This window comes from Thunnus thynnus, chromosome 7 (assembly GCF_963924715.1).
Source record: "Thunnus thynnus chromosome 7, fThuThy2.1, whole genome shotgun sequence".
NCBI lineage: Eukaryota > Metazoa > Chordata > Actinopteri > Scombriformes > Scombridae > Thunnus > Thunnus thynnus.
Window position 1 is genome coordinate 28,913,043 of NC_089523.1, and position 27,808 is coordinate 28,940,850.

Genomic DNA, 27,808 nt, shown 5'->3' on the forward strand with positions numbered 1-27,808 from the left:
ACACCAGGAAATGGTTGAAATTCGTTGTTAATTTAAGACATGAAAGCCGGACTGATGAAACACACGATTCCTAAAGATCCTCCGAGTGACGGGCCGTCTCCGCACAAATTCCTGTGTGATATCATCAACAGCTGGCACTGAGGAAAATGTGAATCCATCCATTTATTTCTTTGTCTTTAAATCTAGATAAAAATGTTTTCTAAATATTTCTACAGACATAACAATGGATGATACATCCTCTCAGTGAGTCAGTGGGTCTGTTTTGGATGTACTAATTACTGTTTTTTTGACCTCATTTTCCAGAAGACTTTTAAGGCCATGTCGAATTTTCAGCAGTAGCTGTCACAGCTCTTCTCGTCATCACCTCCTCCTCCATCCTGTCTATGAGCGGGGATATAGCAGTAGGTCTTCAGCTGTCTGGTTCCCAGCTGATCCTGGTGCTGTGTGTAGGCGTGAGGAATGGGGAGCTGAGGGAGAGAAGGCGGAGGAGGAAGAGGAGGAGGAGGAGGAGGAGGAGGAGGAGGAGGAGGAGGAGGAGGAGGAGGAGGAGAGGGGTAGTGGGCCGGGGCGGAGAGGCGGCAGTCATCCAGGCAGTCGGCGGTTGGCAGGCAAGGATGGTAGCACTGGCCAGATAGTGGCACGCTGGCGCCGACCTGTAAAACAATAACATTATGACACTATTTAGTTCAAGAAAGTCAAGTGTAGAAAAGATTTTTCCATTGTGTTAACTTGTGAATCAAACTTACAATAATGTATTTAAGTTATAAATATGAATAAAAAATACTTGTATTGTACCATTAGTACCCATTTTTTGCTACTACACCCTCCGAAATATGTTAAATTACTGAAGCAACACTTTATCTACCCTAAAATCTACTGAAAAATAATCTAATATTCATAAGTTACTTGTATAGTGTGCAACTACAGGAGAAACACAAGGGTTGCACTTGTGTAAAGCTAGATAAAGGTGAGTGTTTCCAGTGCTAACACTTTGAATTGCACATTTATAATACAAGCATAGTTTCCATGTTTACAACACTATAAACAGTCTTTTTTTTTAACTGGCCATGAAGCAAGGAATTTGATTTAGCACATTTCTCTCAGATACACACAGCCTGTAAATATACACACAGCAAGAAAGACCGTTTAAACGATTTACAGCATGTGTTCGTCTGATAGGCTGCGGTGTTGGCGCCCACCTGTGGTGTGTTGCTGCCAGTGTTTCTCAGGTCATCCAGGTCAGAAATCCCCAGCTTCCACCTCTGCCATTTCTTCTTTATCTCCGCCTGCACCTGCGAGCGAACGATGAGTTACAGTAAGAGGAAGAAGAAGGGAAGGAGGGTTATGATGATGAGTAAATATACTAGCCGGAGATAAATGAAATGAAACAAATAAAGAGGCTAAACATTAGAGGGTGTTATCATGTGCACACACTCTGGTTATTATCTCACCTGCTGCACACACCACCTACCTCCTTGTTGAGAAAACAGTAGAGGATGGCTACGAGTAAACCCTGTGAAAAAAGGGGGAATTAATTCATTATTAATCAAACCAAACGCACAAACAACATGAAATATGTTTTGCGATGTTGCTTTTATCTGAAGCAGGTCTCTCCTGAGTGCAGCCTGGATGAACGAATCCAGACCGTACCTGGAAAGAGTTGAAGAAGAGCTGAAAAAAGAGGTTGACATCGCGAAAGACGCCCTCCGTGTGGTCCTCTGTCAACACAGCGAAGACCAGTTCATGGATCCCCAACAGAGGGATCAGGGTCAGGGTGGACTTGGCCAGTCTGGAGAGAAAGACACACAAAAGAGGTTTTGCTTGTCTCTCTTTTTCGGGGAGCTACAGAAACACAGAAACTTATGTGAGTGTTGCTTTTAAATCTGGTATCTCATCAGTGTTTTTGCTCAAAGACACTTCAGCAGAGAAGATGCTTTGTTTGTTGAACGTCTGCTTTCCAGTTAAACGACCGTCTTCCCGCACGAACCCAGATGCCCCCAAGATCTGAGCAGGGATAAACAAGAAAAGTACCTTTTCCCCTCGAGCGGAGCATCGTCAAAGATAAGACTATAGCTCTGCTTGATGGAAATTATTCTTATAAATCTGTCTGTTTGAGATAGATAGCAATAAGCTTGTATGTAAGTCTGTGTGTGTGTGTGTGTGTGTTTGTGCCTCTTGATACAGACTCTTCAGGTTCTTCAGAGAGTTACAGCAGCTGAGTCAAAACGTAGATTTTAATATCATGTACTTTAGTAACATTGACATTAACATTGACTGGCAACATAAAATAAACACTGACTAATAATAATAAATAATCAGACTTAATTTAAAGTGAGCGTGTTTGCAATAAAGATGGCAAAACAGGGTTTGGTGGTTATATTGATCAGATATTAACAGTTAACTGTATAGCAATATGTATAAAGATTGATTAAGTTTGTCTCCGTTTTATTGAATTTTGTTTTTTAGTTTAATTGTCAGCATTAAAAATGTCTGCTGATCAACAAGAAAACACAGAAGTCCATTACAGTCCACAATGAACAGACATGCAAAGAAACAAAGGCAAAGAGGGTCATTAAATGTGTGAATAAATGATATGTCTTTGCATATTTTATCATTAATTCTATTCTTGTCCCTTTGTTTTAACATACTTTTTTCATTACAGGCATTAATGCAACCTTTTGCCTCTAGGTCTTTGGCTTGGTGGCTTTCTAGTTTATAGCATATATTTAACATCTTTATGTGTGTTAATTAGTTTCCCTGAAAATGACAATAACGTGCTGTAAAGTACACTGAGGTAATAACAGTCCCAGAGTTTCCCTGCAATTACTGTAAACGCCTTGCAAACACTGAAATAATTAAAATAACAGTCTTTAGTGTCACATGATGCTGCTTCAGAGGCTGTCCCACTCTCATACTAATAAAATCCATGCAGAACTTTTGCATACTTTAAGGCTTTGGAGTAAAAATATAAATATTGACTTTCATAACCACTCATGGGTCATTTGAAAGCCATGAAAGCTAAAACTCTGTCTCTGTGCACTTTCAGTCACAGATTAGAAGGTTGTTTCAAGATATCAAAGCGCTGACATGAGCTCTGTGCACCTCCACTAATATTAATTCTGCTCTGATCCTCTAATGCTCCAGTAAGGAGGTTTCCCACAGTACTGGTCCCACAGTGTTCACATGTATAGCATGTTCACCGGGCTATTAGCTTGACCTGAGAACCATTAGCCTAATTACTGTCTCGCCCACTGCACATACCATTTTCCTTGAGTGGGGAGGGGATGTATGTGTAGGAGGAAGTTTATTTTAGTTTTGTTCCCTCAGTGTTCATTCAGTCGTGCTCATGTGACTTACCTGAATTTGTAGTCGGTGTACCTCATCTGATGGGCCTTCAGTTTGGATACGAGGATCTGGATGATGCGTATAAAGATGAAGAAATTCACCTGAAGAGATAAAAACGAGAGAAACAACAGACCCATCAAACAGGACATTCACATCCAATGATACTGTTCCAAATTAGATGAAATGATAGTTCAGAGCACAGATGCAAAACTATCAGTCTAAAGAGTAATTTAGTACAACCGTTAATGAAAGTTTACTGATTATGATGAAAAATATTTGAAGCAAAAAGCTGATTTCAGGGCATAAAATAAATCAGTAGTTTTATAAGGCAGCTTGCCAAAATTTGCCAATAGCTGCTGACATTTTGCCCTCATTTTCTTTAAATGGAGGTTTGTTTGTCAGACCATCGAAACCACTTGTGCTTGTGCTCCTGCGTTGTTGGACAAGGTGTTCTGCTGATGTCTAAAACTAATAAAATAAGACTAGATTCAACAAAAACCAAAACATTCTTCCTTAGATTCATTGTTTGTAAAAGTGAAGTCATCAGTAAGAGTCAATAGTGTTGAAGCTACATTAGATTTTTTTCCTTGCTTTTAAATGGGAACTTGGAGTCTTGACCTCCATCTGTTGGCATTTGGCGCTACGTAACGCTAAACACTCATGACATGATTGGCTGGAAGCAACTATGAGTCACCCATGAATTTTAATCCTTGACCGACTTATGAAAGTCAAATATAACACAGACATGCCCGTGTTCATTTTTGTGTGAGTCTTGTTTATGTGTGTTCATGATCGAATGATTATAATGAGTACATGCTGCAGGTCATGAACTGTACATGTGTGGTATCTGTAGTATGTCAACCAGCGACCCCCCGACACTTCCTGAAGAAGAGCTGTGAGGATGTGTGATGTCACAACACATATGATGAGAGACATCACTCCAACCTGGAGCTCACTGGGCTGTGATGTGTCTGTTTTACATGCATGTTGTCTGCATTAATATGGACCAGAGAGTTTCTATACGTGTGTGTGTGTTGAATGTTCCTGTGTGTACGTTACCAGAATGGCCAACAGGATGGGAGTGCGGATTATCCACCAGTGCTCCATGTTCTCGTTTACCTCCCAGCACCTAGAAACACACACAAAGTTTACAATAATACACAAGTTCTTGAGGTGCAGAATGAAATTATGTTTTTCTTCAGATTATGTTTTATATCCAAGCATTTTGGAGCATTTGGAAAAGTGTTGTGTTGGAAAATTTGTTCAAGAAGCCAAAATAAAAATGTCTCACCTTGTGTTTTCAAATAGGTAACGTACAATAATCCAGGGAACAACAAATAACACTGGAGCACCTGACACGAAACAGACATAAAATATATAAGTATAGAAAAATCTCAATGCTACAGCAGATGAATTGAATCAGTTTACACATGATGTGTGTAAATTGCTGTCAATAATTAAGAGTTTAACCATTTCCTTTTTTCACTTCATGTCCATATCAGCTGTGCTGTGTGTGTGTGTGTATGTGTGTGTTTGTTGTGTGTATGTTTGTAGTGTGTGTGTGTGTGTGTGTGTTTGTAGTGTGTACCCCAGCCTATGAGCAGGTATCCACCGAAGTAGCGGTTTTCAGGGAAAACCATCAGCACCAGCAGATTGTGTAGATACAGGCCTTCCACCAGCAGCCAGTAGTAGTTGGCTCCAACGCAGTACTGCATCAGCACCTGAGCCACGCGGCACCCAGACATTGCCTGATGTATGTGTATGTGTGTGTGTGTGTGTGTGTGTGTGTGTGTGTGTGTGTGTAGGAAGAGAAAACAGGTCATCGAGATGTTAGTAATGACAAATTTTCAGTGGTATAATGATGATTACAAGACCTATTTTTACTACTTTTGGGGCAAGGCTCAAATTTTTGATGGCGCGTTACATTAATAAAACTTGTATTATTATTATTAATATACTTCATATACTGTTTACACTATATACAATTGCACATTGTTGGTCAATAGTTTGTACATTTCATTTCATTCTCTCCAATTTACAGTTTAAACCTGTAGCAGCTCTTCTCACTTAGAATATATTTTACATATTTTTTATTGTAAATTTCTTTCTTTCTCCTCTTATATTACTTTGGATTATTTCATTTTGTGTATATTTGTGACACCAAGGCAGATTGACTGTATGGGCAAACCTACTTGTCAATAAACCTGGTTCTGATTCTGATTCCTCACAAGCAATTTACAAAACAAGATGCAAATCGTTCAGAGCTCTGAATGCTGATGATTTAAACGATACCTCAGCATTTTCTCATTTTACTTTAACAAGTCTGCCGGCAGTTGGAATTTAAATCAAGTCTCTCTGGAGTAACATCAAGTCGAGACTCAATTTTTGTGTCTAAATTGTCTCGATTCCACAGTTCTGCACTTAAGGGATGAAAAGGTTTGGAAAATAAAATCAGCTGTTAATGAATGTAAAACATCTTTGAAATAAGTTGTTTTCTGCATTTTCTCTCAATCTGTCTCTCTGTTTCTTGTGTGTGTGTGTGTGTGCGCGCGCGTGTCCTACCTGATCACTGAGTACCTCAGAGACATTCCTGCTGTCCCTGAACTCAGGAGGGTCTCTGCTCAGCAGAGCGTCTCTGGTCAGGATTGAAACAGCTCGAAGAATGAACGACGCAAACAAGTTGGTGTGGATGTAGTTCCTGGTGCAGTGCAGCTTCCTGCAGACATCACACACACACCACAGTTATGTCAAACACATCAAAATAATGTTTTACATTTACAGTCAGACTGCTAAACATGCGTCACACAGAGGATGAAATGTCAACACTGTCTTTCTTTTATTTGATTATGGAGGTCAGTGAATAAACTTGACCTCAAGAAAAGTGTGAAAAGCGAACACAGTGTTTCAAGTTTGACAGACAAGTGCTTATATGATAATCTGAGGTCTGTTTATTTTCACTTTGCTGCATCTGTTGCTTTTTTCACTACATAATTTCACTCACATGTCCGAGAAGCATCAAATGTTGCTTTTAAAGACCAAAGAAGATGCAAAAAAAGTGGAAAAAACCCTTTTTCACAGAATTAGAAAGTCAAGAAAGTCTATTTTTCTTTCTTCAAATGAGAGAAAATGCTTCACAAATTTCATAATAAATCATTTTATATAATTTTATATTTTAAAATAGTTTAATATTAAAATCTAGGTGGATTATAAAAACCTTTGTTTATTTAAGATCTTTAAAGACTGTACATAAACATGTTAGGTTTGGACATAGGTCTATAATAATAAACTTTAAGTTAATTAGTTTCAGTTACACAGGGCTTTACAGTAAACAAACATAGTGAAACAAAGATAACCAGATTAAAATGATGAGATAACAAGACTGAAAATATAAAAGTAGAACACAGACTGTAGATATGAAGACTTACCTGAAAAACATCAGAATAATCAGAGCCAGACAAAGACTGGCCAGACTGACACAGTAACCCACAGTGTACATGATTCTGAAGTAGGCTAAGACCATCATCTGCTTCTCCTACAACAAATGCAACCAAAACACAAGAATAAGTAAACACAGCGGACAGAAAACACACACGTAATGAGCTGAGAGTAAATCTTCTTATTTTTATTGTACAGCAAGTTGATTTTTTTAGATTTTTATTTTAGGAAGTGGCTATTGGTACGGATTCCTCCATGTCAACAGTCCATTTATTATTGGTACGAGAAGATCATGTGATCAAATTCAAATTGTTTAAAAATGGAGGAACGTTTTTGTCCTTCCCATGGTTTGGGTTAAATGGTTAGGTTTAGGCACAAAAACCACTTGGTTACGGTTAGAGAAAGATCATGGTTTGGGTTAAAACAGTAAAATGTGGAATGTGAAATGTCCAGTTAATATGGAAACCCATTCTGTACCAATAGAACAAACTACTATTAGCATAGAAAACCAGTCCGGACCAACAGCCTGTGGACTACGGTGCCTTTTTTAAAGGTTTCACCCCCTTCTGTCGTACATCAACCCAAAATATATTCAGTATGAAGAAGAGAAAATACAACAGAGTGTCCGTATAAACAGGAAACAAACCATAAAACCTGTAATTTTCTGGTCTGAATTTCAATTAAAAATTTTTGGCATCAGTGGTAATTATTTCATTTCCTGTTTTCCACAGCCCTGACAGTTTTTGCATAATTTTCCGTTATGATTGTGTGTGTGTGTGTGTGTGTGTGTGTGTGTGTGTGTGTGTACCCTGGCTTCTTGTTGCTTGTTGTCAGAGCTGCATTGAGAATTGTCCCTCCAGGTGTGGCTGGAGTTTTCGGTGGCCCACTGACCATCAGGACCACACTCCCGCAACACGAAACCATTACGCACTACACAAACACACAACAGAGGCTGATACACACACACCCATGATCACACATAAACTGAGAAGAACACCTGTGTGTGTGTGTGTGTGTGTGTGTGTGTGTGTGTCTGTATTCATACCTTGGCTGTACCACGGCAGGTACCAGGGGCAGGGCACCTTGACTGTAGAGTTAGGTTTTCCATCTGACCAGCAGGCGTACATATCGAACATAGAATGACAAAACACCCCTGAGGAGAGAAGAGAAGAGGAGAGAAGAGAAGAAGAGAGGACACAATATATTGTTGTGTAGTTTTTGTCTTCATTCATATTCATATCATATTAGTTTTCATTAGCGTGAGTGTGCAGTTTTGTGTGTGTTACCTTTAGGCCTGGCCTCTGTCTGCATCCGGAGGAGACATTCATTCCTGTACTGGTTCCATTCCTCCAATGTCTCTTTCATAGTCCTCCCTGATACACACTACACACACACACACACCCACACACACACAAGTCAATATCAGTAACACTCACCATGATTTCTTATTATTACCTGTGTGTAGTTTTCTATGCATGTATAAGTTCATGTAATTCAACACAGCACCCTGTAATAAATCCTTCTTTTATGAAGATTATCATATTATGTTTTTATGGACACAGTCAGAAAGGTGTCTCTTCAAATCCATTGTCCGTTTCTGAGGCTGCAGTTAGAGGTGGTGTTGTGTAACAAGCAGTCAAAAGCAGACTCAGCAGACGGAGCAAACAGGGAGAAGAAACAGTATGAGACAGAAGAGGAGGGAGACAGATGGTGAAGGCAAGCCAAGGCACTGTTGTAATGGACTAAAATACATCCGCAACTGATAGAAATGAGGATGGACAGAAATTCTGAGGTCATAGCAGGACTGTAGTGGATTAAATTACATTCAGCTAGGTGTAGCTAATAAACTAGCAGTGTGTGGTACACAGGGTTTAAAGGAGACATATTACGCATATTTACAAGTCTATATTTTTAATCTGGGCTCTAATGGAATATCTTTGCATGATTTACAGTTCAAAAAACTAATTTAGCTCATACTGACCCTTTACGCACACTCTCAGTTCAGCCTCTGTCTCTAACAGGCCGTTTAAGCTCCTGTCTCTTTAAGACCCCCCCCCTCCCGATGAGCTCACTCTGTTCTGATTGGCCGGCTACAGACCATGCAACAAACTAAAGCAGGATTTCACTATTTTTTCTTGTTCTTTACTTGAAGTGTCAACTTTCCAAATGCGTGCATGTTTGAGCCGAGATCTGATCCAAAATATGCGAGTAGATAACGCAAACAACACATGGAAAAAACTTAGCAACAACCTTAGCAACAACCTTAGCAACAAAGGCTACAGAACGGACAGCCGTTTATGGGCATGCATGACGAGCAGATGTCAGCTCGTCAGCAAAGTAGAAAGACAAAAAAAAGCATAATATGTCCCCTTTAAAGCATCAGAGTTACTACTGTGTAGTCTCTTCCTCATTGAAAATAGGCTGTTAGACAATAATTTCCCTCAAACTTAAAATCTAAATGATTAGAAAAGGTGTCAGATTAAAAAAAGTATTATATATTAAGACTCTCCTCCAGTATTATTCTTAATAATAACATAATTTGTTCATCATAAGCTGCTGTTTCATCAGTTAGATGTAATGTCTCTCCAGTACATACCACAGTCCTGTACAGGAGGATGAGGATGAAGAACGTCTCAGAAGCCTTCATCACTTAGCGGTGTGCCATGTGTGGCCACTGGGAGATCATCTCAGAGCTTGAGAAGACACCACAGGGTTACTGAGAGGTCATCAGGGGTCAAGTACAGGAAATCATGGGATAAGATCCAGATCGTTTATCAGTCCCCTTACAGTCTGCACCATACTGCTTTGAAATACATAAAATAACTGTTTTCTCCTGGTAAAGATTTTAAAAAATTCATCACTTAATTTTTGGTTTACATTTAAAATGTGGTATGTCATATGTGTTGTAGCAGTGTATCACCATATCTGAATGTGTGAAAACATTTTGTATGAATACATTTAAATGTTTGAATGTGTAAAAAATATCCGAACAAATAGATTTAATTTTTACACATTCAAACACTTGAATGTGTTCATACAAAATTCAGATATGGTGATACACAGCTACAAGACATATGACCCTAATTTAAGCCCACATGAATGCAGCGTATGAGAAATACATGAAACTACAACTGATAATCCAGTTTTGCGCTCGATACCAGCTGCTGGATTGAATTCAGGACCCAAAGGGACCCAAAATGTGAATGATAAGCACTCAGGAGTCCATAGATAGATACTTCATTTTCTTGTGATTATGAAATATTATTTTAATTAACTTGACACAGCTCGGACTGATGATATCTGTTTATAGAGGTTAGTGACATGGTGATCAGAAGGTAATAAGGCAATCCCTCCCAGAAACTGACTCAGTGAGGTTGGTTCATTATTAAACTAAGTCATTAATAAAAGAAAATCATTCAAATGTCTTTTTTACCTTGAAATGTCATATTTTGTGATCAGTCTCCTGGTGATGTCTGACAATGAGTTCCCAAATATACTTAATGTTAAATTTGGTCTCTGTGAGGCTGTAACTTTGAATATATATGGGGCCAATATTGTGACTTATGTAATTATTTGTAAATGTGTATGGAGGGTTGTGAACTTGTAGATAGTGAATATTATGTAGAATAATATCTGTATTTGTGTGTATTTGTGATTTCTGATTGTGACTCTTATCCATGCAATGATGTTGATGAAACTCTGCTGTACTTATTTTGCAGAGAGTGACTACCTGATTGATTAATTTGTCATTTTTAAATGTGTTTCACACTTTTACAGTAACAGACGATGACACCGCCTTGCCCGGAGCTCTCAGACCAGCCTCTCTCTGTGTAACTTGTGAGTCTGATTAGCGAGTGCACTTTCCAGACCATCGAAGCACACAGAGGAGAAACATGAAAGATGGCAGAATAATCCCGTCTTTAATCCTCCTGTCAATACTGGTGGGTAACGACTATAATTCAGGAAGTTAGTGGCATGTGACAAGCAAAGCCTGCTGTAGCGTGAGAAGAACAAGGATGGAGCACAAGAGAATTTCCTCATTAAAGAATGATCTGTGCGACTTTCTCAGGAAGGCCTCATCGCAAGTAGTTTGCTGTTGTAGTTTTAAGCTTGAATTCAATTATGATAGCTACATTATCTCATGTCAGGTTTTAAATTTACAGTTACACAACTGCATGAGTTGCCAGTTTATTGGGTACAGTTAAAACTAATGCTGTCTACAACAGTCCCCCAATAAATCCTTCCTTCATGAAGGTTATGTATAAAGTTTTTGTTGAAATATTCTGCTGTAGTGTGTGGTAGAAATAAGTTACTGATGAATTACTGCTGCCTTGTGCTGTGCCTGCCATGTCTAACAGATGTTAGATGTATACACTGACAGAAAAGTATTCTTCATCTGCAGGAAGTAACAAAATTAAACTCAAGTTTTAAATACATTTTTTCTATTGTTGCAGTAAGAATGAGAAACTGTAGATCAAGATTTATATAGCGAGTAAAAAGAGATAAAAACACAACTATGTTTAATGAAAAGAAATATTTAACAAAGAAATTGTACTTATCAGTCCCACTGTTTCGCACAACTCTGGGTTTGTTTAATGATGTATCACATAATTATCAGTTATGAAATTTGCAGGAAAGCACACATTAACAACAGGGTAGTTTGAAATTTCTTTTAATTTTAAATTTTTTCTTTGAGTCTTAAAAACCTCACAAAACCTGAATGACACTTGTAGTAACGGTGTCACTAATTACACCATTACAGCAAAGGCCTTTTTGGTATAATGTTAACAAGATCCCAGATGGTAATAATGATTTAAGGTGTTATGAATATGATGAATATGGAATAGAAGATCAGGGCAAGAAATAAGTCGGGAGTAAAATGGTCGGTCTGTTTGTGTACAGTCAAGCATGTGACAGTGTATGTGTGTGGACAGTACGCTGCCTCAAGCACTTAGTATCAGGATCACAAATGAATGTAGGAGGCAGGAGAGTCTGCAGTAACCTAATCTGTCATATATATGTGTGTGTGATTTAAATCCACAAGATTTTGCTGAAAGTTCAGTTGTTTTTTCCTTTTTTACACTTTTATTTGATTTGAGTCTTGAATGAATATTTCTTCTTTAAACCTGCATTTTGGAACTTTTACATGTAAATGAACGTCCGTTACATTCAAGCCTTTGCCAAACGAGTTCACATAATGCTGATTAAGCCTATCAGCGCCAGATAAATCAGTATACAGAGTTTTTAAATCTGGTGTCGGTGGTGACATTCCTGCACTAGCAGGATGATGCATACTGCACATGCTCTATGGACAAAACCGGTTAGCCCTCTGCTAACTTGAATGGGGATAAAATAATTTCATCATGCAGCTCATCTAGACTTTCCAAATATTATCGGACCGAATGGATCAAATTCTAGTGAAATGAATCATTTTGCGGGTTCAAAACAGTTCAGTTTAGTTCATTTCAGATCTTTATTGTCCCTCAAGGGCAGATTTGATTAGCAGTAGAGGGCAAAAACACAACAAAAAACAACAAAAAGAAATGTATCTGTTCATTAAGAGTATCAAACAATTTATCCACAGTTTTACAGCTGCACAGAAGCGACGGAGTTGGCTACGATGGAGCCTATGACATTAGTATGTGTCGACAGTGTTTTTGTAAGTACTCTCACTGCCAGAAGGGGGAGACAAAAGTCCCGCACTCCAGCTTTAAAGGGACATTTCAGTATTTTTCAACCCATCATTTTGTGTCTAAGTGACTAATGGGGACAACAATTTTTGAAACTGGTCCAGTATTGAGTAACTTCAGCCAGCAGCTGTGAAACAGACTGCATTATAATCTGACGAGGCAACAGCCCCTCGTAAATGTACATCCTGTTTTTGCTGCTGACAGGCTCAGATTGTTACTATAAGTGTCTGACAACATTATGTAAAGGACCATACAGAGAAATAAAATGTTTTTCTTCACTTTTCGCTTGATCTGGTCTGTTTATTATTCTGTCTAACCAAGTCAGATCTTTTCCATAATGTTGTCAGACACTTATAATAACAATCTGAGCCTGTCAGTAGCAAAAACAAGCACTTTCAGTGGAAATACATTGATGGGGTGCTATTACGTATTGATTACATTGCAGCCCGTTGAGCGGCTGCCTGCTGAATCACTCTCGGTCAATACCGCACCAGTTTCAAAAATTGTTTTCCCCATTAGTCACTTAGACACAAAATGATGAGAAAATAGGGTCCAGGTTGAAAAATATTGAAGTTTCTTTTTAAAGGTAGTAAGGCCGTTATTGATTTTCCCTGCAGTGAATGAGGCTGGGAGGCGTCTGAACAGAACAAAGGGCATGCACAAGGGTATCATTTTTGCCTTAAACTCAGAGCGGTAGGCTAATCAAAGTGGCACTTAGGCCGTACAAAGGTGCACAAAGCCCACTCAAATGCTCCCTAGATGTGACAATATGACAGGTATGAAGCATGGAGTGTCCTTTTTGGTGCAAAGACATATCCTGGTCAAAAAAAAAGGACACTTTTGACACAGTTTTTGTGTCATGTGTAATGATGTAGATGTTTGTTCCAGATAAGCTACTGATTGAAATTGGAATAAAAATGAGTTTATTTTGAGGTTAATCAGCACTCCGTAGGAAAAAAACAGCACACACATCAACTCAAACGTTAACTGCTTTAAACTGCACCCATTCAGGAAATGATCTCCTGGGAACTGGTGCATGAAATATTTGAAATTCTTAGCTTCAGCACAATAGAAATTTCAGTCTTCAAAGACCGTTATCACTTAATTGCTGCTACTATTGATATCCACATCATGCAGTAATGTGTCCTGTTTATGTTCATGATTTTCTCGGATGTTCATTTTACAGCAAATATTCACCTTACGAGCTGCTACATGCACAATAATCACAGTATAATTCAAGTTTACGTATCTGAATTTAATCAGCGCTGATGGCAAATGTGCACCATCTGCACAGTATATTACTATCATGAGAAAAAGTTAATTATGTTTCGTGTTGACTCATAAGAGAGAGAGAAAGAGAGAGAGAGGAAGAAAGACAGAAAATACAAGATTTTTTAATTATATATTATGTTTTATAATATATGAGGAAGAGATTGACTGTATTTACTCTGCACTACATCCATGACTGTTTCCCTGAAGTGATTCGCACCTCAACACTAACAGACTTAAAAAAGATGCTTTCTGAGAATCAGCTTTAAACATACTACAGTTTTCTTGTGTCTCTATTGAGGATGTTTCTTTCTTTCAGTCTTTTTCTTATTTTTTAACTGTCTCAGTTTAACAGTCTGACATATTAATTCACACGACAAAGACAAATTACACCGCTACACCCATAACTTCCTATATGCTTCCATCTCCATTCTTCTAAACGTTCCCCTCCCAAAACTAACAACCATTCTGACTTGTGCAGCTAATAAACCCTTTTCATTAGAGTGAACTTCTTTCCTTGTTTAAAAGGATCCAAATAGACACTATTTCCTCTTAAATGAGCCAACTCCCTCTACTTTATCCATCAAAGAAAGAAGGGTGTGGAAAGATGTGGGGATCTTCCTCACATCTTGAAAAAAAACAGCACGAGCTAAACAAAATTTGAGTGATTTGATGATGACCGTTAAACTGATCAGATCATTATACTCTCTTGACTGACAGAGAACAGCGCGGGCTGCGTGACATTTTAGAAACCGGCGAACACGGACGAGATAACGCAGCCAGATTGTGATGAAAAGGAGAAATGGTTTACAGTACGTGGCATTAGAAGTGGCATTTTCATAGAGGGAATTGTTGATTTCTGTAGTGATTTCAAGAAAACATTTTAAAGGTCTTGTCTTTCCTGGGGAAATAGAAACTTATTAAATCATATACTTTACAGGTCCAGCAGCAGCAGCAGCTTCAGCAACTGTAGCTGGTTTGAAATAAAGTCAAGAGCAACTGTGCCACTGGCGATCGACCTCATTGTCTGCAGGGAAACTCTTAGTTTTGTGCCATTTTACATACAGTAGATCATCATGTTGCATGTTTTTAACAACCTCAAGGAGACGTTTTTGTTCAATGATCAATTTCATGCATCAGGCCCTTTCCATAGAGGCATTAATCTAGAAACTCCCAATCAAACTGTGCTTAAGTTTAAGGCCAGCTTGTCCTGATTAGATTGATTATTAAAATAAACAGAATTTAAACTAAGTAAACAAGACCATCTGCTCTCAGGATTTGTTTAGTCTTTTCCATTCATTTGTCCCCCCCGGTTTGTACGTTCAACATCAAACCACTGTCGGTATGTTTGCAGGGTCTCAGGTTGAATTCTGCTTGAATCTGATGAATTATTTTGATATGACGATAACAAACACTTTAACACACTTAAACACACATTGAAGCACGGAGAGTGTCTCAGACTTTACAGAGGAGTCTGTTTAGCCTCTTGTCACGATGTTCTCCTGCACGCGGACAGCTGGAGCAGCGGTGGTTCATCCGACTGACGAAAAACATAGCAATAGCACAGCTGGGCCTGGCTGTGACACACACACACACACACACACACACACACACATATGCACGCACATGTATGCATACTTAACCCAATTAGCCTGTATGACACTTCAGCCAACAGGTCTCAGTTTATGTAACTGTGTGTATGTGTGTGTGTGTGTGTGTGTGTGTGTGTGTGTGTTTTGTGAGCAGCTTTCCAAGATACCTAAGCCATGTGTTTCACCACAAAGCTGTGTGTAATAATTCACACCGCTAGAATAACTCAGTAATTAGCACCAACCACTGATACTGTGATACGCGTGTTCAGTAAAGACTGAGGAATTTATTCAACTTCTTTGTTTCTTTCATTAAGTAGAAACAACAACAACAACAAGTTTTCTTATGTGACAATCTGACCGGAAATGAACATTAGCTTCTTTTAGTTATTGTAACTGTCAATTATTTTCATTATTGACAACCTATACAAGTCAAATATAGTGACAAATCTTACCATAAGTTATAAGAGCCCAGTGGAAACTCTGTTAACAAGCAGCATTCAATGTACAATAACATGAAAAAGAGGATTTTAAGAGCTGTAACCAGCAAATGTTCTACTTGAAAAACATCTTACACTGTTAATTGATTATTAAAATGGTCATTAATTGATACATTTTCAGTGTCTTTTGTCTGTCAAGTGACAGATGTCTGCCATGTTTGTTTGTTTTTTTTGTCTTGTTTCCCTTCCCGCAGGGCAGTGAGAGGTCATGGACTCAGTGTGTTGCTCAGTCTCAGCAGTGAGCCCACAATCAAACTGACAATAAACTTCAGAGGGACTTCTGCTCGACCTAAAATAGACTGTTTCACCTTCCTCTTTTTTATTACTCCTCTAACTGAGGAGTAGCTGTGTGCCATGACATTCGCTGTGATGACACAGAGCTGCACATAAAACATCTTCTTCTGTTATGTTATCCAGTTTAAAGGCTCTTAATCCTCAACACGGTGGTTTTGTTTATATCTCTTTGTTTGTGTTTGTTTCTTTGTCCTCATTCATTCAACCAGCTGGAGACCACTTTCTTACATAACAAACAAATATCCGGTCATATCATCATGCTAAAATTAACAAATACAATGAACGACTCCAACTAATTATCCAGAAAGGAAAAGCACACCGCACACTGGAGGAAGACTGCAGATAAAACGCTTCATCACGGTTAACATGAGATAAAGCTGCTCAAATAAATATGAATGTAATACAAAATATTTGATCCTCACCTTTAATAAATCCATCTTTTCACGGTCAGAGTCTGCAACCAAATCCCCCGCTGTGCAGGTGTGAAAAAAATGAAGTTTGCGTGTCTGAAATGTTCCCGCGCAGAGTCCCGCGCATAAATACAGGAGCTTTCACATAATACGATCATTTAAATACATCATTAGGTTGAATATAAATGTTACAGACATCCATGAAGCGCTGAGAGAGACGCGAGTTCAGTGAGTGGTCACTGCCGGACTCAACCAGCCTCTCTCTCTCTCTCTCTCTCTTTCTCTCTCTCTCTCTCCCTCTCTCTCTCTCATTGAGTCACCTGAGTGATGGTGTTATGGTTATTAGCCTCGTATTGATGGATATTGATTTACTCTGACAGAGCAGGATGTTTTGATTCCTCTTAACTAAAAGCAGCTGCTGACTCTGGCTCCAGAAATATTCTAATCCACGTTTCCCAAAGCAATGGAAAAGAAAGGAAAATCTTTTAAAATCTTTTCTTTTTGTAGAAAATATGACTAGATCAGGTTTCATGAGCTTTCAATTTCAAAGTATTTCCACTGGTTAGGAATAATGTGATAAATACACAAATATATTATAAATATACAAAAGTTTTAGGCACTAAAAGTAAAGTGAGGATGCTTTAATACTAATTTAAATAAACAGACCTAAATCAAATTATTATTATCTTTAAAACAGCAGCAGTTCTCCTCGGTACACATGCACCTCAGTTTTTCAAGGTACTCAGCAGGTTTGTTGTTCCCGCATCTTGGAGAAGTTGCTGCACTTCTTCTGTGAATTTAAGTGTCTCTTCATGTGATCCCAGACTGACTCCTTTATTGCTGAGATCAGGGCTCTTTGGGGACCAAACCATCTATGGCCTTGTTCTTCTTGTTGCTGAGGATAGTTATTTATGACTCCGGCTGGATGTTTGGGGTTGTAGTCATGCTGCAGAATAAATTCGAAATCAGACACCTCCCTAATGGTATCACGTTATAGATAAAAATCTAAAACACCTAAAACTTTCGCACAGTACTGCAGATATTGCAGGGGGCTTCTTATGAATGTGTTTAGTAAATTGTCTGTAAATATTTTATTTGATACTATGATATGTAAATATTTGTCACTCTCTGGGCTAAAGTTGCAGATAGTGGTGTGATAGAAGTATTTTATCTTCTGGCAGCATTCATCATTAATCAAAAACTGATCAGGTTCCCAACAATAAACAAAGAAAGCAACTTCTTAAAATTAGCAATGAAATTTGAGAAGATAACAAATTAATACAATGAAAACACAATTAAACACAACTGACAAAGTGTTAAAATTCCTGATGCGTATACAGATGTAGAGTCAAGTGAGGGAGTCTAATGCGTTCTTCAAATGCAAATCAATCATATCTAAGTTGGGTGTTAACGCTCCATCACTGTGATTGACTGTTCATAAAGGCGCCTGGTGTCTAATGAACTTTTCCCATAACAAGATGGCAAGTTATTAATGCTTATACTGTATGTAGCATATCATAAAATCATAAATGTCATAAAAAGTGGTGTGAGGACTAAAGTCTTATCAGGACATGTGGTGCCTCTGCCAGGAAGTCATTACTTTATATCCCAGTACTAATCAAAGAAGTTAATCAAATATAGGAATCAATGAATTGCACAACACCACCCTTCCTTTACAATGGATGTTATCATGTCAACTTCAAAGAGCCTGAAAACTGAAAACCATTTCTGAGATGATTCTGAAAAAGATGTTTTTATATTCTTTCCAAAGTTTTCATGACAGAAACAACAGTCAGACGACCTGCTGGTCGCTCGTTAACATGCAAGAGCTGTTTACATCAAACTGACACATGTACTTTTCTCTCTAAATGCACTTTAATGCACTGTGTTGCTTACTACTTGTTCTTTGTTTTTCCTCTGGGATTTATATGTTTTTATCATTTTTTTAAAGGGAATTTTTAGATATACAGTGTATCTTTATCCTTTCTGTTGTTGTTGTTGCACAGCTGTGGGCTGGGAGGAACAGCATTTCGGGTTTTTTTGGAAATGACAGTAAACTAAATCTTGAAATCTTGAACGTTATTCTAACATTATTCTCACCTTGCATATCAGCAGCAGACAGCACTGCAGCATCCGTCTACTGTTCCACTGTGCTGACAGCATTTGTACAACAGTAACCCCAAAGGTATGTCACAGTGTTTGACTGTATGCTGTTTAGAATAACAAGATGACATGAGAATAAAGACCATATTTACCAATCACATAGACTACGTACACACACACACACACACACACACCCTCATGCTTATATCCTTGCATGTAAATCCACACACCTGCTCACACACAGACATACTTAGTCAGGTTGTGACAGGAAGATATGTTACTCTGGTGTGCTTTAGTGGGTGAAAAATAAACCACAGAACAAAAAAAAAACTCTCCTCCGGTGCATCTCTTTGTCTCTTAAGATCTTGGTGAAGCTGTTGATGTGAAGCTGAGACTTTGAAGCATTTTCCCTCCATGGAACAGTAAAGCTGTGCTTTAAATTAAATGTGTAAACACCAGCCAACTGTCTGTTACCTCCAGCTGTGTTTGCTTATTTTGTAGATCACAAAATATATTCGCTGACATATTTTTCTGTGTCTTACAGATAACTTCATGAGAATAAAACCTGGATTTATTCAAGTGGCTCCATGCAGCAGCCCAAAATATAGTTTTAGCCTCATTAACAAGTAGGAATTCATATCTGACTCTGGTTACTTCAGCAGAGTTCTGACACATGAAACAGGTAGATTTGTCAGTGATATTGTTTGTTAATTTCATGAAAGATAAAATTCAAAAGTTTAGATCCCTGCGTCACATTTCATTTTAAAACATTTCCAGCAAAAATTTCCAACAAAACCGTTGGTTCTGGCTCCTCTTTTACTGGAGAGCAACATACTGTCACCTGTCACTGCGTTGGCCTATCAGATACATGCAAATGCACATATGGGGTAGAATACCTGCATGATAACTAATTGTTTACCTTGTAAGATTGATGAAAGGTAAAATGATTGATGGCATACAGTACAGATCACTGTGAGGAGTCAAATTGAACTTCCTCTTTATTATTTCATGTTATTTCTGGAGTGTTAACGGGTCTATTTAGCTTATTTAGCTTTGAGCTTTATTTATATAATATTTATGAGGGTATAGGCAATTCTCTGTATCTTGGTTTTGTCACCTTCTGTATGTACTGACACGTCTGATATATCATTTCAATTGCCATAAATTAAAGCTTATCACTCACTGGTCATAGTTTAACAGAAAACAAATGGCTACACACAATTTGAAATGAATGAGAAGCAGTTTGGTGCGTCACACTACAGAATTAATGGAGCATAAGTTAAACAGCGCAGTACAATACGGTGCAGAACCATCAGTGGGCAGTGCAGCATCTTTATACCAGAAAACAGATTAAAAAACATGTTTCTCTCACTGACTGACTCCCTCTGATGATATCAGTGTAAACACACTGTTAGTCGCACCCTTTTCCTGTCAAAACATTCCAACAAGAATTTAATGGTTTCCTCAAGCTGAAAGATGAGAATATCATATGTGTTCAAGTGTTGTCCATACCAGACCAGTACTGTACACCATGTACATAGTGTATAAGTACACACTGTGTGCAAATATTCACAATGTGATATTTTGTCAGTTATTATACAAGAGTTTACTTTACTGCGCTGTTTTGTACTAACAGGAAATGTTGCAAAGGTTATGCAAACGGATGTTGTTCAAACTTCAGAACAGTGAAGCTTTAGGAAGATTCTTACATGATAAAAATGTTTGAGCTTCACCTTGACAATGTGTATATATATAGTTTTGTCATCATCTAATTTTTGTCAGTGTTAGTCAAAATTAGTAGAGTGCATTCAGCCTTTTCTCATAGAGAACATTGTGACTTGCGATGTTCCCTTATAATGTTGATAATGGATCATCTGTGCTACTGTCCGCCCCTCGTATTGTGCACGCCGCCTCAATGACACAAATGGAGCAGAAACATCATTCATGTTTTTGGTTACAACCTGTGCTTTTCCTGCTTTGCCAAGTCAAAAATCCTGCTGTATAAAAAGGCCTATTGTGACATAGTGTACACATGCAGGATGATCTACCTTTGTCACTGAGATGCTTTTTGTGTGTGTGTGTGTGTGTGTGTGTAAATTTATATAATGCTAGGTGTCTCTTTGCTTGGACACGTCACATCAGATCATGTTAGATTACTTCAGGTCACACAACACATCACATTACAGTACATTAAGTCATCTCTCATTACAAGTTTTCACACAGCGTCCAGGCACTTTAACATTTATCAAACCCAAGATTTACACACACAGATTTACACCTATTGGCCAATTATATACAAATGATTGTTCCTCTAATTAATGTGGATAATATATCATTTTCAATCATTCATATTTCAAATATTCACATAGAGACAGGAGAGACAAATATACACTATTAGTCACAGGTAAAATAATGTGGAAATAATTGTTCTTCACACATGTTCTCTGCTCTTAATGAAAAAAACACAATATGCTGTTATTATTCATCCCGTTTACATCACTGCAGAGCTCCTATTTTGTCTCCCGTGTACAAAAACTCAAATCAACAGGGATTACTCTCTCTCTCTCCACAGTCATTGCAAAGCCTTTTATTTGTTTGTTGACATAATTAGTGGCGTTATCGTCTTACTCTGATCACTAGCTCGGGGGGGGGGGGGTCCGGGGCTTATGACGCTTGTCAGTGATTTGATTGAATTTGCCAAAGTTTTACGTAATCCCTGACAAAGATATAGCTGTGATCCTACAGCAGGCCTGCTGACATTCTTGAGCGATTTAAGATTTGCATGTCGGCAAAGATTTGTGTGAGATAAACAGGTGTTATTCTGTCATGTACGTACTGTACGGTCTCTGGCTCACAGTTTGTTACACAAATCCCAGCGGCCGGTAATTAAAACATGCATACGTTTGTCTTTGAACAATGTTTCCAATCTAAAAAACTCTGTACTTTACATGTTTAAACCTATAAGTTGATGTATGTGTATGTTGCTTTTAGCCAAATTAACCACCTGGTGTCTTTTTTGTTGTTCTGTTAACCTTGTTTTTAGAGGACTGGAGCTGAGGTGCTGGTCTGCTGGTCACCCTGGTTGAACTCCCAACACTGTTTACTGTGGTTAAAGACACTATCATGCACATTTGGTTCACCTGTTTTACTGTGTGAGTGTGTTTAGGTTGCTGTGACTGCACTTGGAGCGAGTATAGGACACTTCTGGACTTCTTCTTAGCTTAGCTTGCATTCAGCAGCCTCAGCCCACTCAGGTTTATTAGATTTGTTGATGTTTTTTTCTGAATTCTGGAAGCACATATTTAATGGGAACTTTTTTTTAATGTAAAACATTTAAATCATATTTCCAAGCAGTTTTATAATAAAATTATGTTTTCAGTTCCAGTTTAAATTTCATTTGTTCATTTTTGACAATTAACTGATTTGTTCGTCTTCCTTGTAGCAGTGACTTTCAGTTTCCTTCAATCTAATCATCTCATTAAAAATCACTTACACATTTGGAAATACATCTCTGTCCTCTCAGTGAACAAGCCTGTGTACTTAAAATAAGATTATTGGTATTTGGTAATCCCTGTTTCCTAATCATACATGTTTCCTGAGGTGCATTTCTCCAGGTGGCGTAGTTGGTCTTTTCTCCTTCCTCCTCTCCTCCACGTTACACTGCTGCACCTGAAGACTCTTCCTACAGGTTTTCTTATGACCACTTGAGGGCAGCATAATATTCTGATTGTTGCTTTGGGTCCTTTACAGCATCATTTTGACAAATTGTCTTGTCTGACATCACCTTAGAATTAGGAAGGATATTATACTTCGTACAAATAGTGTGTTAATCTCACACTTATCCTTTAAACTGGAGAGTTAGAAGAAGATAAAATATGATTGAGAAGGATTTTTCATGTCTCTCACTGATGTGTCTGATGTTTGCATGAAGTTTGTCTTATGGTGTGATGGTTAAACAGTGGTTAAGCAGTTCAGGGAGAGGTGAATGTTGCTCATTTTTCCACATTTTTCCAAATGTTGATGCTTTTTGAACCAGCAGCCTTATGTTCGCCATGCCTGCTAACCAGATTATTTCTTTCACAAAGGCATCGGCTGTGTAAATGAGATGAGAGCGAGGGGGTTTCTTATCTGTGCTTGGCTGGGAGACACACTCCTGGAATGTAAGGGAGGGCTCTTGCTCTTCTCATCTGACTGGAACCTTTATCAGCAGGTACGTTAACTGGTTTCTGCCTCAGCAATGAGCTAATGGGATGAATGTTCCACCAAAAATTCACTCAGACTTAACAAAATCTGACCTGACCAATCCTGTGGTTTAAAGTAAACACACTGTGTATCTTTTTGCTTAGCGACGCTTCCTTAACTTCATAACATTTTGGAAAGGACAAAATGTTAATTTATCACCATGATGCCATTTAGCTGCTCGGCCTCCTTTGCAGGATTTCTTAATGTTGATCGGTGATGTCAAACATTTTTATATTTTATGTACAAATCCTCATTTACATTATTATTTTATTTGTCTTAAAACAAGTCAGAAGACAAATATCAGTTAGTAGAACATATACCAAAAACACATATTTTCATCAGTAAGTTGTGCAGAGACAGTGTGATAAATGCAGAGTTTGTATCACTGCGGAGAGTCATTTGTCTTACAGTAAACACTACAGGACTGTTTTAGTTGCAGGGCTGTTCTGTTGCATTGGATGGTTCAGTATTTTATTGTCCTGTAAATGGTGCCAGTGATTCTTGAGAACTGGCACAGAACATATCCTGCATATAAGCACATTTTTTTGAGATTTGGTGAGAAATTTAAAGAATCTAATCTACAAAAGTAATCTGTGACTTGAACAGGAGCACAACATATAAAGCTATGTGTTGAAAGCATGTTTACTTTTGTTAATTTTAATAGTTTTTATCATACTTTTTTTATTACAATAAAACTTTCTTTCTTTCTTTCTTTCTTTTTTTCTTTGGGTCCCCGTCAGCTACTACCACGGTAGTAGTTACTCCTCCTGTGGTCTACACAATATTTACTTTTTGATAAAACCATAATCAGCTAGTGTTTGCTACTGTGATGTTCAGGTGTGTAGTTCAGGCAGACACAGGCATCGTTTTATAGTCACGTGTCCCACATACCAATCCGATCACATGTCCATGACCTCTCTCTCTCACAAAAGGTGGTCAATAAACATTTTGCGCTCATTCAGTCTGCATTCAATGTTGAGCTGTTTATCCTCGTTGCTACATTACTGCCTGCTGTCAGAAACTTAACTCCCCCCATCACTCTAAAAACTAATGTTCTGGCTCAACAACAAAAAAATAATAATGCAACACTTTGCTTCAATCTTTTTGAGTTATGACAATTTCTAATTAAATTATGTTGAACCAACAAACTACACTAAGTTAGGGGAATTAGCTTTTCCTCTACAATCAAAGGTATTTTTAATTATTACTTACTTAGTAATTGAAAGCATAAAGCATAATTACTCATAAAATTAAGTTGTTCCAACTATTTTTTCCAAGTTCTTTAAAAGGAATTTTTAAGAAATGAATTCATTCAACAACAAAATTGTTAGTCAATTAACTTTTCTTTTTAATTTTAATTTTGCGCTGCAGTTGTGTATTTTAATGATATTTAAATTCAAAACAGTAACAACAACAACAACAACAACACAAATGTATTGTGCCACAAGTTATAGATAAATAAATTGTCCATATTGCCTTGGGAAATAAAGCAATAAGTATATTCAAATATACCATCACAGTTAAGTTATAGGCCTTTACGTATTTAAAACCACATTACCAAACGTGTAAATGTTGTCAACTCCAGTTTTAAAATCGTTTTGTAAAACGAAAGCAAAGTTGCAAAAGTGCTTGTGAAACATTAACTTTCAATGGCCACCAATCTTCTCAAGGCCCTGCAGCACTTTTTTTTTTTTTTGCACAATATAATAAAGACCTTTTAGATCAATGTTACAAAAAAAACATAGCTACCGTGCTTCTTGTAGCAGACAGTCAGCAATTTTAAACAGCATAAAAAACTTAACACAGAATGTTTGCTCATGCACCTCGCGTGCCTCTTCATGTGTTAGCATCTGGTTGTGCATAACATAATTTTGAAGGTTTTTAAGAAGTTCCTTAAATGTTGTTTTTCTCATCCATCACGGTTTGTGAAATCAGGGACAGAGTCTGTCGCAAGCTTGCTGAGCACGCTTGTTCCAGAGCGTCACATGAGCATCACCACACCGCAAAAAAAAAAACATATCGCTGCAATAAATGGTTAAAACCTTGATGTGAGTGGCTGATGCCACTATGTACAGATGCCAAAGACTTCCTGTGGTTTTGATTTTGTCTTAAATGTCTTGTTTCACTACCCTTATAGATGAGTTGTCTGATGATACCTGTTCCTGGCATGCCTTCACACTAGGCAGCATACTGTATCTTGTTCCAGCTGCTAGATACATTCACCTAATGTATAAGTGGTGTTATAGGACCTAAAAACTCTTATAATCATCGATATTATATGCAATCAAGACCAAACTTTGCATAATTCTTCTTCAGCAGAGAATAAGACTTCTACCACTTCCTTTGTTCCCACATTCACTGGAACTATCTGCGGTGTTGGTCATGTTTTTTTACATCCTGCTTTATAAATTATGTAACAGTTGAGTAAATGTCACACATACTAACATGCAAGGCACCGGCATCACAAAACAACTGTGAGCAAAATGTTAAGAACACAAGATGAGAGATGAGAGAGGGATGAAAAAGGGTCTCTTCATGACAAGAAAAATGTGAGTATTTCAGGTATGTGTGTATGTCGATGACAGCGAACGTCAGGGTTTTAACATAAGCTCCTGATAGGGTTTCATACAGATGACTAGCTTGGACAAAAATGTTCAGCTTTTCACACTTAAATTTCCTCAAGCAACAAAAATGTCTTATGGTTCAGTAACTTTTATAGAATCATTCTTGTTTAATAAATAACTTTGTGGCTCTGTTGTGGTTTAGATTTGAATTTCTTGCCGTTGCAGGTAAGAAACTTCAGTGAGTTGACGTTCCCACTGAGTGGACACAGTGAGCCTGTGTTATTTTCGGGGGGAGGGAAGGAGGGGAGGGGAGGGGGTTGCTTTTTGTTTCTGACTTCAGGTGCCAGGCAACCTCTCTGCCCTTCACATTCCCCAGTATCGGTCATGTGACCAGCGTTTAGCCCTTTGGGTTGGACGGAGCCAGCGGAGCATGACCACAGAGAGACTCACAAAATGCCTTTTTTTCCTTCCTTTCTTCTTTCTTCTCAGTCAACCAGGTTTAGGTATTTAATGAGATTCAGTTTCATCATAGCCTCAGGAACTTTACTAGACCGCTATTTGTTTTATAGGTATATTTCTTTTAACTAAATCTAAACTCATGAAAGTTGTCGAACTTTAAGAAGTATGACCTACTTGAATATTTCAAATGAAAAAGTATTTTTGTTTTCTGACCTGCTACCTACTATTTGGAAAAAGAAACGTGTTTCTGGACGGCTGTGAAATACACCAGCGTGAGAATCAATGATTAGCTTAACGACGGCCAAATATGCCTGAAGGTCTTAGACGAGTCACTGGAGCAGCACACAAGAAGTGCTACTGGTCAACACGCTCTGCCGTCATGATTATTCTGTCATGACTTAATGGAAAGAGTTCAGCTTACTCTCTCTACGCCTTTTCGGTTTGTGTTGAGTTATGTTTTGATTGGTGTCTTTTCTAGCAAATAAAAAAATCGAATGAGTTAAAAGAGACTTGATTGCTTAAGAAGAAACTGTGTTTTTTATTATTTAGGAGAAAAAATGTATTTAAAAGACACACACACACACATACACACACCCTTAAAATTAAAACAGAAAATGGTTCATCATTAGACCATCTGCCTTCAGCTGCTGCTAAAAAATCTCTTTGCAACATAAAATCTTTTTGTTAAGACCTTAAAAATCACACATTTGTCTTCAATTGTTCTGCCGAATTTTGCTTGAACATTACACGAAGCCCCCAGTTTTTATTTCCTGGAAATAAGTATCTGTTTAAAAACCCTCAAAGGTAAATTTCCCACATACTGATTACAATTTAAAACAGCTCTAATCTGTAGTTACGATAATCATGACCAGATGTCAAGCAGTTTCTCTTCCGTTGTTAGAGGCGACACTGATATGGGAGATAGAGACAACAGTTGGAGAGCAACGTGATATCGCGCCAACAGACCTCTCTCATATTTACTATTACAAGTTCATTAATTTTTCATGTCTCTGCCTTTGTCAGGTGTTACCGCATGTGTTCTTGAAACTAGACTGAAAGGCCCGAACTCACGTCTATTATGGAAACTCTGTCTGATATGTCTTTTAAATGTGCCAGAGTCTAGATAACCATGTGTCGCTTTACTGCATCTCATCATTAAATAAAGATCACAGAGATGAGCGTGTAAAACAGGACATGGGGAGACTAGACGGCAGTTACGTTATGTACCGGGAAGCTGCTAATATACTTGAAGCTGGAACAATCTAAGCTGATTGACTGGAAAAACTTTCAGTGAAAAATGCTCCTTTAATTTTACCAATATATCCTGGTCAGTGGCCAACAGAAGAAGCGTGTGTGGTGATACAGGGCAACTTCCATGAATGAATATGTGTTTTTGTATAAATATGTGGCAGGGTGTTGGAAAAAACAAGCTTAGCCAAGCATCCAATGATAACTTAAGCCTAAAGAGTAAGAAAAATTAAATCAATGTGGAAAACACTGTTAGGAAAATGTTTTATTCTTGTTTTATTGAATCAGTCTTGACTTTCTCCTTCATCAGCTGGTATGAGTCACTCACCCTAACTCTTTTGTTCCGGCTACCGTTAGCCTTTTAAACAATGTGTTGTAATATCATGTTGTATGTTATGTTGTATTTATTGCCTTTAATATTCAGCCAGTTTTGTCTGATGGTTGTGTGGCTCTGCTGGCTGCACAACAAATTGCCCCTCGGGGATAATAAAAGATTTCCTTGACCTTGAAATAAATCATGTAACTTGCCCGGAATGACTCGACTCCTCTGTGCTAACTCTTCTCACCTCTACCCGTTGACTGATCCTGTGGCTAATTGTTTAGAGCGCGTGTGGTTAAGTTGCGAGTTGGTGTGTAACGAAGCCCTGAGGATCGAATATC

The 27,808-nt window shown here is 38.0% G+C and overlaps 1 protein-coding gene across 2 annotated transcripts; it reads right to left on the minus strand.

The window, feature by feature from the left end:
• Window positions 1-149: 149 nt before the first annotated feature.
• gipr (gastric inhibitory polypeptide receptor) lies at window positions 150-16,793 on the minus strand. 2 transcript variants are annotated; one of them, XM_067595355.1, is made up of 15 exons: window positions 16,545-16,793; window positions 9,377-9,473; window positions 8,067-8,163; window positions 7,826-7,933; window positions 7,589-7,710; window positions 6,771-6,877; window positions 5,908-6,061; window positions 4,934-5,093; window positions 4,637-4,697; window positions 4,405-4,474; window positions 3,358-3,446; window positions 1,651-1,789; window positions 1,472-1,513; window positions 1,200-1,292; window positions 150-653 (listed from the first exon to the last, which is right to left on the minus strand). In XM_067595355.1, exons 2-15 carry the CDS (start codon window positions 9,425-9,427, stop codon window positions 330-332), a joined length of 1,617 nt encoding a protein of 538 aa, XP_067451456.1. In that variant the 5' UTR covers window positions 9,428-9,473; window positions 16,545-16,793; the 3' UTR covers window positions 150-329. The 2 variants fall into 2 exon arrangements, with proteins under 2 accessions (XP_067451456.1, XP_067451457.1); XM_067595356.1 differs by lacking the exon at window positions 9,377-9,473.
• Window positions 16,794-27,808: the final 11,015 nt, after the last annotated feature.